The sequence below is a fragment of the Lytechinus pictus genome, chromosome 6 (genome assembly GCF_037042905.1).
Source record: "Lytechinus pictus isolate F3 Inbred chromosome 6, Lp3.0, whole genome shotgun sequence".
Taxonomy (NCBI): domain Eukaryota; kingdom Metazoa; phylum Echinodermata; class Echinoidea; order Temnopleuroida; family Toxopneustidae; genus Lytechinus; species Lytechinus pictus.
This window is the reverse complement of record NC_087250.1, coordinates 14,624,180-14,637,500: the sequence shown is the minus strand read 5'-3', so window position 1 is coordinate 14,637,500 and position 13,321 is coordinate 14,624,180. Positions and strand designations below refer to the sequence as shown.

At 38.5% G+C, this 13,321-nt stretch overlaps 2 protein-coding genes across 2 annotated transcripts in view; one reads left to right on the top strand and one right to left on the bottom strand.

Moving 5' to 3' along the window:
- Positions 1–9,732, bottom strand: part of LOC129263767 (actin-like protein 6B) — a 22,684-nt gene extending 12,952 nt beyond the window's left edge. The window contains exons 1-2 of the mRNA XM_054901675.2: positions 9,679–9,732; positions 3,015–3,163 (exon numbers count right to left, since the gene is read on the bottom strand). Of these exons, the coding sequence (XP_054757650.2) occupies positions 3,015–3,163; positions 9,679–9,732 (203 nt within the window). The remainder of the gene's footprint in view (positions 1–3,014; positions 3,164–9,678) is intronic.
- Positions 9,731–12,403, top strand: LOC129262911 (toll-like receptor 3). The gene has a single exon (XM_064100565.1). It carries the CDS (start codon positions 9,731–9,733, stop codon positions 12,401–12,403), a length of 2,673 nt encoding a protein of 890 aa, XP_063956635.1.
- Positions 12,404–13,321: the final 918 nt, after the last annotated feature.

Below are 13,321 nucleotides of genomic sequence, written 5' to 3'. Positions count from 1 at the left end.
ACCCATCCTCTCAGGAAATGGTTCCTCAACAGAGAACATCTCCCTTTTTGTTGATTACCACATTAAGCCCCTTGTCTCACGTGCACCCTCTTACATCCACGACACTCCAGACTTTCTCAGGAAACTAAATGACATCAAGGACCAGATACCCGAGACTGCGATCATCGGCACTTTCGATGTTTCTTCACTGTACACCAGCATTCCCCACGACGAAGGTATCCAAGCATCATGTGTGAAGCCTTGGCCGCCAGTGGCCATTCCAGTCCCCCCATATTTTATATCAAATCTCTGATGTCTCATGTACTAACAAAAAACAACTTCACATTCATGGGCAAGCACTACCTACAGATATTCGGTACAGCAATGGGCACCTGGATGGCTCCTTCATTCGCCTGTCTCTTCATGACCAAGCTGGAACAGCAGATGTTAGATTCAGCCCCCTGTCGCCCATGGATTTGGTGGCGTTACATAGACGACATTTTCTTTATCTGGACCAGGGATGAAGATAGCCTCCATACATTCATTGACCATATCAATTCCTTCCACAGGACCATCAAATTCACTTCTGATTTCTCCCAACAGGAAACCCACTTCCTTGATGTCACAATCCAGAAAAAGCCTAACGGTATCACCACTACCCTATACACTAAACCCACAGATACCCACCAGTACCTCCACTCATCCAGCTGCCACCCCCGTCACTGCAAAACCGGCATCGCTTACAGTCAAGCCCTCAGACTTCGCCGTATCTGCTCCGAGGACCCTGATTTTTCCTTCCATGCCAGGAATTTGCAGAAACATCTCTGTGCCAGGGGCCACGGGGCCAGGGCAGTCCAACTGGCAATTAACAAAGTTCGTTCTCTCCCCTGATCTGAAGTTCTCAAACCAAAAAGTGACAAGGAGACTACGGACAGAATACCGCTTGTAACCACCTTCCATCCCAATCTACCCCCTCTCCGCAAAATCCTGTGTGATAACCACCACATTTTACACACTTCTGATCGTCTCCAACAGGCCGTTCCCGATACTCCCCTTCTAGCATACCGACGCCCACCGAATCTCAGGGACCTCATTGTTCGTGCTGAAGTGCCCTCCCTCACTAACCATTCTTCTCCCATACAGCATGGCACCTTCAAATGCACCAGCAACAGGTGCATCATATGTGAAATACACCTTCACGAGGGCGACACTTTCACCAGCAACTCTACCAGCCTGTCTCACCAAATCAAGGGCAACATCACATGCACTACCACTAATGTTGTATATCTCATCACTTGCAGAGTTTGTAGGGTACAATACATAGGGGAAACCAAGAACACACTCAAGAAACGATTCTACGGGCACAGATCCACCGTCAACACAGCAAAGCTGGACACTCCAGTTGGCAGCCATTTTAACCTCCCCAACCACTCCATCACTGACATGATGCTACAGGGCATCGAATCTTTAGGTACCCGTCCTGACTCAGTCCGTACTAGCAGAGAGAAGTTCTGGATGAGACGACTTCGCACCACCCATCCTCATGGCCTGAACATCCAAGAGGGGAACGACTGATTATTCTTTCCTATCCACTTTCAATTTATATATACATATAATTTTTCCCCTCAGCTCTTTTGAATAGTTACATTATAGTTTCTTCCTCTACTTTCCCCCATATCTCATACAAGCTCAGCTCCAATTTTCCTTCCTTATTCAGGCGATATAATAATTATTATATATATATTTTTTTTTCTCCACTCACCTCTTTTAGATTTACCACATTGGCTTATTTACATGTATACTATGGTTCTTCATAATACACCCCCTCTCTTCTATATTTGCTTTTACCTTTTTAGGCAATTTGCTTCCTCTTTTTCACATATACAGGTTGTTTGTTTGTTTGTTTGTTTTTGTTTTTTTCCTACTATATAGTCTTATGTTTTTTATTCCCGTCACACCTAGCGGATTACAATACCAGTTACACCATATGTGTATTTTTATTTTTTCATATACATTTCTTTTTTGGATATATTTATATACATATCACTTATAGATACATATTTACACTTACCTTCTTCTCTTAGTTTGTTTTATGCTTTATCATATATACTTATATGTCTTTTGCACATTATCAAATGTTCCCCATTCTTTTCCTTTTTTTCCCCACTCTTATGCACCAGTTTATTATGCCTTTCTTTGTAACCTGTTTGACCCACCTCTCACTAATTCTCTTGTTATTCATCTCTTCCTCATACCCTCTATCACTGTTTTGTTCCAGATCCTGTTTGATGTTGCCTGCCTCATTATCTTAATCCCTCTTGGCTTGAGGTCTTTTACTGGCCTTACTTACACTAACTTCCCTTTGTGTCTGCCTACTCCTTTTCTTTCATCCCCTTCACTAACCTGATTGGTCTTCTCTACTCACTAATGCCCCTTTTGTCTCCTTGTTTCTAGTGTTGCTGTAGCTTGTCTGTGGTCTATATTATGGTTGTTCCACTTTATACGTTTGTCATTTTGCCTCCGACGAGGATTCTGCTAGGATCGAAAGCTTCGGCCCCTATTGACTTTCTAATTTACTCCATTGGCTCTCTTTTATTAGATAAGCAGTTTTCAGCAGCTTCTTTTTGCCATCTTTCTTTTCTTGTAACATATTGATATTAAAACAAGTTGACAAATACTTATAATTTTATTAATAGGGAAACTATAAATTACAACCTCTGCTTTTTAAATAGTTTGCCCTTCATATTCTCATCTTATTGATATATCTGTCTCCAATCCAAACGTTCAATTATATAACATTTGTCTGATTTATTATGAATTATGGTGATGTATTGTATTATTTTATCATCAATGATTTACTGTCTTTTGATGGAAGTTACATTGTATTTGATATTTTATGAGATATGAAAATAAACCAAACTGAAACTGAAACATAAATCGGACACCACTACCAACATAACCCTTCCCACCACTTCTACCCTCCCACCACTACTTCTGCAACCTCAACCAACACAGTGAACCACCACACAACTTACTCCTCATCATACGGCGAATCCATCACCTGAAGAGTAGCGGCCTGAAAGTCCTGTATCAGAAGCCTGTCCATGTAACTCTTCCACGATCTCGTTACATTGGGCAATTCTTTCTCCTTGAAGCTTGGTGGGGCGCTCTCTTTGACAGATTCCTATCAGCAATAAAAATACAAATAAAACAAAGTTTCAGTTTTTCACAATCAATTCAGTTTTTACCTTGTGAGCTTTCGCCTACTTGTTTCTGCAGGCTTCTTTAGACTAGCGCCATCGTGCCATAGATGGGGTAGTATTGGCAGCATGGCAGACCTGAGAGCAATGTTTAAGAAAAGACCACATAAATAATGCTTTTCAGACATGTATGTGCCCCAAGACTCTGGAATGACCTTCCAAGATATATGTGACTTTCTCCTTCTTTGAAAGTATTTAAGAAACATCTCAAGACTCTGCTTTTTAATCAATAATATTTACATGTATTACAGTAGTTATTATAATTTTCTATTCAATCATTGTGTAAAGCGCTGTGAAACGATGATATATTGTAAGAGCGCTATATAAATGAACATATTATTATTATTATTAAATAAAAAATTAAACTTTTATTTTAAAGCGGAATCCAACCATGGTCATAAATTGTTGTGTGATAGAGGAGAAAAATATAAAATAAAACAGAAAAGTTTGAAAGAAATCAGATAAGCAATAAGAAATCTACGGCTGTTTTTAAATTTAGATACCTACATTAAGACTACGTAAGTTTTGACAAGTGGTAGGGACAACTTTCCCAAAGGCCACGTAATTTATCAGGGATTTATGATTATACAAATAATGAATGTTTATGAGTGCAATGGACAGAATACTTCATCTTTCACCGAATGAAGTATTCTGTCCATTGCACGAATGAAGGAACATTCATTGTTTGGTTTATATGACACTTAAAACTAGATTATTTTTCATATGAAATTGATCAATTTAGGTGCAAAATATGATTGTGCAGTGCGAGCTTGGTCTGTTGAATATTGATTGTCAATTCCATGCATTCTATGAAGGGATTGTAATTATAGATACATGTATATGAATGCTTTGTTCCAACTTACAGTACATTTTAAGAGAGCTTTGCAAACATGCGCGCTGTAAACACGCAGTCTCGGTGCACGCGTGCAATGGACAAAATCGTATGGATCCAAAATTACACGATGAATGGATCCTAAATTGCACGGTCGATGACGTCATTGTAAAATGGTCCAAATGATCGATGTCAAACAGCCAATCAAATGACAAAGATCTGTCTAGGTGTCATATTATTTCCATTGAGTACAGGTCTACATTCCCCTGGGGCAGTAATCAAAACATAACTAATAAGGTAGCACTTTCTTTTATGTCTTCATGAAAAAAAGAAAAATATAATTTGAAGTTAAACTTTTGAAAAAGAAATGACAAGTTAGCCATTTTATGTATTGGAGTATTAATAGATGAGTAGTCCTTGTCGTACATGTACACCACTATGACATCAGTCACCGATGCAGCCAATTTGAAGTCTCCATGGGTATAGTGACTACCAATTTTTTCAAAACTTAAAAAATTCATAACTTCTTTTATTGCTTATCTGATATTGTTCAAACTTTCCCCTAGATCTTCTTGTCTAATTTATCTTTTTCCTTTAAACATAGCTTTTCATTTGGGGAGGATCCCTCTTTAATACTGATCAGTTAAGAGCTTTGTTTATTTCTCGAAGGGTCGCAAACAGCTAAATTACTAATTGAAAGTATCTGGATATGGATGCAGTGATAATATTACTTTCAATGAGAGTCACTTCTAATGTCCTACATGTACTTACATTTGGACCTGGTTTCATAAAACTTGTTATAATAACAAATTTGCAATAATAGCTTAAAGCTACTGGCCTGTTTTCTGAACTCGGGTTTAAATTAAACCCTGGTTTAAAGTTGTGGTTTAATTATGGAGAGCCAATTGGAGCACAAATCCCTAACAGTACACATTCAATTTATTAACTGATATGACACCCAAATTGTTTGTAATTGTCTGGGAATGATAACTGTAGTATTATTCTTTATTATGAAAGCAAAAGGAAACAAAATAGTAAACATAAGAATATACAATGCAAACAAAATTTTTGAATTTTTGGCTCCCCATAATTTTAGCAGAGAGTTAGACCATGGTCTAAGTTAAACCTGACTTCAGAATACGGGCCACTGAAATCACTGAATCTGATTAGCCAATAGTAAACTTGTTATACATTTACATGTTGCTTTTGTAACATGTCTTCATGAAAAGGGATCCCAGTCAACAATCAATGCTGGGCAGATATAGAGTCATTACAGTGTGTCCCACAACCGCAAATCAAATAGACAAATGACCTATCGTTGTAAAGCTTAGAGTCTGCTCTTTCATTTGAAATAACTTAGGATTATTCCTCATTCATGTATCAATGAGCAAAAGCAATTTGAAGAGAGGAAACAAAAGTCACTTGGCGGGCGGTATCTGGGTTTCAAAATGAAAATAATTTAAAAAAAAGTTCAATATCTGCTCTTTGATACCTCAATTACAGAAAATGGCTAAGAAATATAACAAAGTTATGTTTATTTGAAATAAGGCTCGAATTCCAATAATTTCATAAAATGAAGAGGTTTCACAGGATAGCTTTCAGCCTTATTCGACACCTCGTTTTGTTGACGATCAGCCATGCATAAAGTCTTTTGTTAACCATGTGATAGCTTAGGTGTGAAACCGGTGAAAACATGTACTATATATTTTATGAAATTATGGAAATACAAGCAATGTATCGAAGAAACATATCTTTGTTATTTCTTGACCATTTTATGCGATTTAGCTATCATTATCAAATTAAAGAGCAGTTATTGAACTATTAGGCATGTGATATTCTTGTTGACATATTGATATCCCCCACCAAATGAGTTTTTGATATCCTTTCTTCAAATTGTTTTTATTCACTCATGCATGGATGAGAAATCTTGTTAGTTATACTATCTGAAAGAGGAGATTCTAAGCTTTACAATGGTAGGTCATTTGTCTATTGTATATGTGATGAAGTTATGATAAACCATTGCTAAATCTCGATTTCATTTTTTGTGGGATGCACTGTATACTAAAGTCCAAAGAATTCAGATTTTTAAAATGAAAATTCCTTGCTTTCCAGTGTTCTATACATGTACATCACATTGTATGACTTTCAGTGAAAAGCATCAACATATCAAAAAACAATGTTCCATACATTAAGAAAACATAAGTTTCCACTTTCCACACTTTTTCAAGGAAACCATTGAACACCTATCTCACAAATATAGTGATTGGATATCTGTATGTTATATCATAATACTACATGTACAAAACAATATCTTTAGAAAATTAGCCCATTCTATAATAAAGATTCAAAAGACTTTTTTGTTTCATATCATAAGGAAAAAAATAAATTTGGGGGGCAAATACAAGGCAAACGCCAAGCGTTGTCTCGCCTGCATATTGCAGTCATGAAGAGACTGCATGTCAAAACTATGCTATATGACTTCTGAGGCTGTCAGCAGTTAAGGGGGTGAATTGTGGTTTTGACAGTTTACATATGCATTAATGGTATAGGCCTACTTTATCCCTAGAAAATCAGATAACACTAAGAATGCTGTTAATACTATGAAGCTATAATTATTTCCATGCAAGTAAGGAAATTAATGTTTGTGAAAAAGAATGTAATTAATAATAATGTGAGTAAAATTGTAGAATTAAATTAATTATTAAGGTGTTATGGCAAACTTATTGTTTGAAAAAATGGAGGAGAAGATTGTACATGAAAGATAAATATAAAAACTTATTGTGTGTGATTTTTAGCCATCTTGCCTTCATTTTAGCAGTAGGGTTTTCGAAATTGATCTGTGTGCATATGATAAGTAAAGGATGCAAGAGTGAAGTACTACAAGATAAAATAAGTAATAGGGTATGAGTAGGAAGTTTAAAAGAGTGCATTTTTTTATAAGCACATTTTGATTAAAGGCTATGATAGATGTGGGGGCAAAATGTCCTGCACCTTCAAGAGATGGACCTCTGTTACGAGTTTGGCAATCCCACCTCGAAGCTATAGAAAGTTATTGTGTGTACAACACAGCACAGTGCCAGTCATGGAAAGTTCATTGACCTTTGACCTTAATCAAATTCAACTCACATTCGAACTTGACCTGCACCTTTAAGAGATGGACCTCTTGTATCAATTTGGCAATCCTACCTCGAAGATATAAAAAGTTATTATGTGTACAACACAGCACAGTGAAGTCATGGAAAGTTCATTGACCTTTGACCTTTATCAAATTCAACTCATATTCGAACTTGACCTGCACCTTCAAAAGATGGACCCCTTGTATCAATTTGGCAATCCTACCTCGAAGATATAGAAAGTTATTGTGTGTACAGCACAGCACAGTGCCAGTCATGGAAAGTTCATTGACCTTTGACCTTATTCAACTTCGGCTTACATTTGAACTTGACCTGCACCTTCAAGAGATGGACCTCTGTTATGAATTTGGCAATCTCACCTCGAAGCTACAGAAAGTTATTGTGTGTACAACACAGCACAGTGCTAGTCATGGAAAGTTCATTGACCTTTGACCTTATTCAAATTCGACTCATATTCGAACTTGACCTGCGCCTTCAGGAGTTGGACCTCTGGTATGAATTTGGTGATCCCACCTCGAAGATGTAGAAAGTTATTATGTGTACAACATAGCACAGTGCCAGTCATGGAAAGTTCATTGACCTTTGACCCTTGACCTTATTCAAATTCGACTCATATTCGAACTTGACCTGTGCCTTCAGGAGATGGACCTCTGTTATGAATTTGGCGATCTCACCTCGAAGCTACAGAAAGTTATTGTGTGTACAACACAGCACAGTGCCAGTCATGGAAAGTTCATTGACCTTTGACCTTAATCAAATTCAACTCACATTCGAACTTGACCTGCACCTTTAAGAGATGGACCTCTTGTATGAATTTGGCAATCCTACCTCGAAGATATAAAAAGTTATTATGTGTACAACACAGCACAGTGAAGTCATGGAAAGTTAATTGACATTTGACCTTTATCAAATTCAACTCATATTCGAACTTGACCTGCACCTTCAAAAATGGACCCCTTGTATCAATTTGGCAATCCTACCTTGAAGATATAGAAAGTTATTGTGTGTACAGCACAGCACAGTGCCAGTCATGGAAAGTTCATTGACCTTTGACCTTAATCAAATTCGACTTATATTCGAACTTGACCTGTGCCTTCAGGAGATGAACCTCTGGTATGAATTTGGTGATCCCACCTCGAAGATATAGAAAGTTATTATGTGTACAACATAGCACAGTGCCAGTCATGGAAAGTTCATTGACCTTTGACCTTAATCAAATTCGACTCATATTCGAACTTGACCTGTGCCTTCAGGAGATGGACCTCTGGTATGAATTTGGTGATCCTACCTCGAAGCTATAGAAAGTTATTGCGTGTACAACACAATTGTTGATGACGACGACGAGTCGATGATGCCGACGCCGCCGGAAATAGTGATACCTATGTCTCACTCCGCTAAGCAGGCGAGACAAAACCAATTATTTCCTGCTAAATTGCTAAATACACCTACTAAAATTATTTTATTTCATACAGTTCAACTAGTGGTTGCTTTGGGGAAGAAAGGGATAAAAAAAGAGAGAAGGTAGGAAAAACCCAATAAGACACCATTCATCATTATTGATTTGAGTACTCAGAAAATGTTTGCTTTATTAAAGGAAGTGAAACATTAAAATCCTTACATCCTGGTAATAAATTTATCCAGTTATTTACTTAATAACAATATAATTGTACATTCCTAGTACTTATTACGAATCAGACCCGAAATCGAAAGTAGAACAGCTATAAAATAGACTCATTACAAACTATTGTTTTCTAATAAAAGCACAGTTAGGTTGCAACCTTCCAATGATGTACAGTGTACATGTATTTCAGAGAGATTAACAATCCCAATGTTATCAGGAGCTATCTGACCTTTGACACTCGGTTATCAAACTACGATTTTGTGATTTTAAGTTGCATTCGAGCTCCAGAAACTCTGACTTTATTCATCAGTCTCCTTTCGATACACTGATGAAATCACTGATTTGCGGAACAATCCGTCCCTTGCCACTTCATCTCTGTAATCCTTTCTTTGCTTCAGACTGTTTTAAGTCATATCTGCACAGAAGCATAACATATCAATTTTGCAGCTGCTTTGTTCTTCATGTCAACAATGAATTTGAAATGATTATTCAGCAGCAAATGTCGCTACAGACAACCTTTCAAGGGGAGGAGGTCTATGGACGAGGCACGATTCCTGACTCTCTTGCTGCAATTTAAAGTGATCAAGACATTTGCTTTGGCAGTGGTGACATCGCAATTTGGAAGACAATTCCAAACTGCAGTTTGTCATTGTACATATACATGCAGCTTTGGCTTTTCTGAAATTAAAAAAGGAGATGCTGATTTTGTACTTGTGAAAACATTTTTACACCACTACCTGAAAGCCAGCACCCAGCAGTCTTACAGATAGATTTATCCATCCTGAGAGTAACTTGGGTAGGATTGTTAAGTTGTGACACCTTCGAGATCACAATCATGCTGGCTGTTAATACCACAATGAACGTCTCCAGGGTTTCCTCCTGTCTGGGGATACTGTTCTTTACCATGTCCCTGCTTCTGGCTGAGTGGCCTGTCAAGGAAGTTTCAGGAAGTCTCAGCTCTGAGTCGACCGAAGGATGCATCCTCAAGAACAAAAACCTTGGAACAAAAGCCATCTGCTCTCACCTACACCTCAAATCTGTTCCTCAGGATCTCCCAAGCAACGCAGTAACGGTCGATCTATCCTTTAATTCGATACCAACCTTGCTCAACGGTTCTTTTGCATATCTTCTAAATATCACTTCCTTAGGACTTGAACACAATGTTCTGTCGAAGATAGAACATGGTGCCTTTGAGCCTCTGAGCCACCTCAGGAACTTATCTCTAAAACACAACAGATTGGATTCTCTACCCTCAGGGTTGTTCCGTGCGAACCTTTTACTCTCTATACTCATCCTTGGCAAAAACAGATTGGTTTCTTTTCCAAGCAGTGCACTTCCTTGGTCCAACAGCATCACGACCCTTGATGTATCTCAGAATAGAATCGCTTTCCTTGATGCCCTTGACTTTGACCCGCTAGAGAACTGCTCACTGGAAAAACTATATATTGGAAGAAATGCCTTACATACTCTTCCTTTTAAGGTTTTCTCCACTTTAAATACAGTCAAGTGGATGTCGCTGTCAAAGAACAATTTTCTAAACTTTACCCCATCTGCGGTTTTAGGGAGAAGTGCTATTACACATCTAGATTTAAGTTCTTGCAATATTGAAAATATAATTTCACGGAACAAATCTCACATTGCTGTAGAAGATCACGGGCAAATATCTATGATAATCATGACAGGAAACAGAATACGATATTTACCTGATTATGCGTTTTGGGGGTTCAATCAGACAAAAACTATTTCGCTTCACAACAGCAGAGTTGCCAGCTTATCTAGTAAATCATTCTGTGGATTGAACAACCTAACTGATTTGGATTTGTCTTATAATCTCTTGACAACTCTGAGCTTGAAGACATTCTCCTGCCTGCACATGTTATCCACACTTAAGCTGAATGGTAATCAGATTGCAAGTCTATTTATTGATTTAGTATCAGGCTTATTCTCACTCTCCCAACTCAACTTGGCACATAATAATATAGAAGAAATTCCGAGGAGCAACGTGACAATTCCTTCAGTAGAATATATAGACCTGTCTTTTAACAAATTCAAAACGATCCGAAGGTTCTTAATGTGGAGTTTCACAAATCTTCAAATTCTGAACATGTCCAACAATGGCATCTCTCAGTCATTCTCCCCATACTCTTTTATCAACTTGAGACACCTTCAAGAGCTGCATCTCACCAACGAGAATCAGCAACTCATCAATGGCGCTTTTCGCTACCTGGGACATCTGCAAGTGTTGGATTTGTCCTTTGCTCCGTTAAAGATTACCACCCTGAGGCAATTTACAAATGCTTCATCGCTCAATAGGCTAATCATGCGAGACTGCAGCTTGAAAAGTGCAGATATACACCATGCTAAGACAAATAGGACCCTCTTTTGGGGATTAAATTCCCTGATAGTTCTGGACCTGAGACAAAATCAGTTTGATATGTTAGCACCAGGTACTTTCAACCCCATGAAGAAACTCAGGGTTCTTTACCTGTCTCAGTGTACTATATCAGTTCTGAGCTGTGGTGTCTTTGATAGCCTGACTGCCCTCACAACTCTGGACGTCCGGGACAATGCGATTATGAAGGTACCCGAGTCCCTGCTTCAAAGGCAACACCACCTTGCCGTTCTGTTCTTAGGCAATAATAAACTTGAGACCATTCCAAGAACATTGTTCAAGGAAACCACCTCTTTGCACAGTCTGTTCATCCAACAAAACAGAATCACCACCATAGAACCAATGACGTCCTTCCCAACGAATACGACACTGAGAATAGATGCTGCTGGAAACCCATTCTCCTGTACTTGCCAACTGAGTTGGTTTGTGAAATGGCTTCGATCTGGCAACATTGAACTCAGGCATCCAAAGCAAACTCTCTGCTCACTAACATCAATCAAAGCAGAGGTGGATTCACCCATACTAACATTTAACCCAGACAAATATTGTGGAATAAACTTTGTGATGATCACAAGTGTATGCCTTTCAGGTCTTCTGGTATTGGTGATTGGCCTGGTGGCTTACCGGCAGCGATGGTGGCTGAACTACAAGTTCTTCCTCCTGAAGCTAGCCATCTTTGGCTACGAGGAAATCAACCATGAATTTGATGCACAGGACTACGAATACCAGCTAAACATTATGTATAACGAAGACGACCAGGAATGGGTTGACGGCGTCCTGAAGCCAGTTCTGCAGGAAAGGTTTCCACATCTCCAGAAGGTGGCCTTTGGGGACAATGACCTCAACATTGCGATGTTCTACATCAATGCTCTTCACTATGTTGTTGATAACAGTTTCAAGACGGTCCTTTTGATCAGCTATAACTGTATAAATGACGCTTGGTTCTTGACCAAGTTGCGCATTGCCCTGGAGCAAATGAACGATACCAAACTGGACATGGTCATCCTGATTTTCCTTGAGGACATCCGGGATGCTGACCTTCCGTACCTAGTTCGGTTGTTCTTGAGTAAGAACAAACCTTACATGCTCTGGACAGATGATGAGGATGGTCAGGAACTCTTCTGGGCTCAGTTTGAGAAGAGCATGAGATCCAATAGGGCCATCAATAGTGTTATACCTGTTTAATCTATTTTAAAACTTATAGGTGATCAAGATTTTTTTTCCACTTGTCCTCTCCAGGACCCTGTTGCAGAAGGTTACTTCAATGGTATTGAACTTTGCTACAAATGGTTACCTCCATGAAATTCTTGAATTTGATTGGATGTGGAGCGCTATGACCACGGAGGTTGCCATTGGTTGGCAAAGTTCCCATAGTATTAACTTTTCTACAACCAGGAACCGGGTGGGTGCATCATGATGTGGTGGTTCTGACTCTCGCCTTTTAAACAGAGGGTCGTGGGTTTGAATCTATGGTGTGTTTTCCTGTCAGCAAGAAATTTATCCACACTGTACTGCGCTCGAACGAGGCAAGTTGAATGGGTACCGGCAGGATTGATTCCTTGAATGCACTGAGCGAGCGCTTGTGATGGCAACTCGAGCTACAGCTGGGGTAATAAAAGCAGCACTTTGCATCCTCGGGCAAAAAGCACTCTAAAAAGCTGGCTATAAATATTACAATTATTAAGAAGTGGAAGGCATGCAATAATATAGTAGATCTACCCATTGACCCTAAATGTACATGTATACTGCTCTGTATTCAGGGTTCCCAGATTTTCAAGAAAACAAAATTCCCTGATTCAGTTTAAAATTACCTGATAATTATCTAAACCCATTCCCACTTTCGCATGTGTTTCTAAGTTGTTGCAGTGAATTACATGTATTTTCAGTATAAAAACAATAATGTAAAACTAATTATTACCACCATAACCAGCCATTCAATGGATGTTGTTTCAATATTCAACAAAATATCTGACTACCGTGCTTTTGACTTTTGGGCTGATCAAAATTCCCTGATTTTCCCCCAATTTGAGGTATTTTCTATCAAATTCCCTGATTTTTCCCTGACTGGATAAAAAGTAAAATAATTTTCTCTGATTTCCCTGA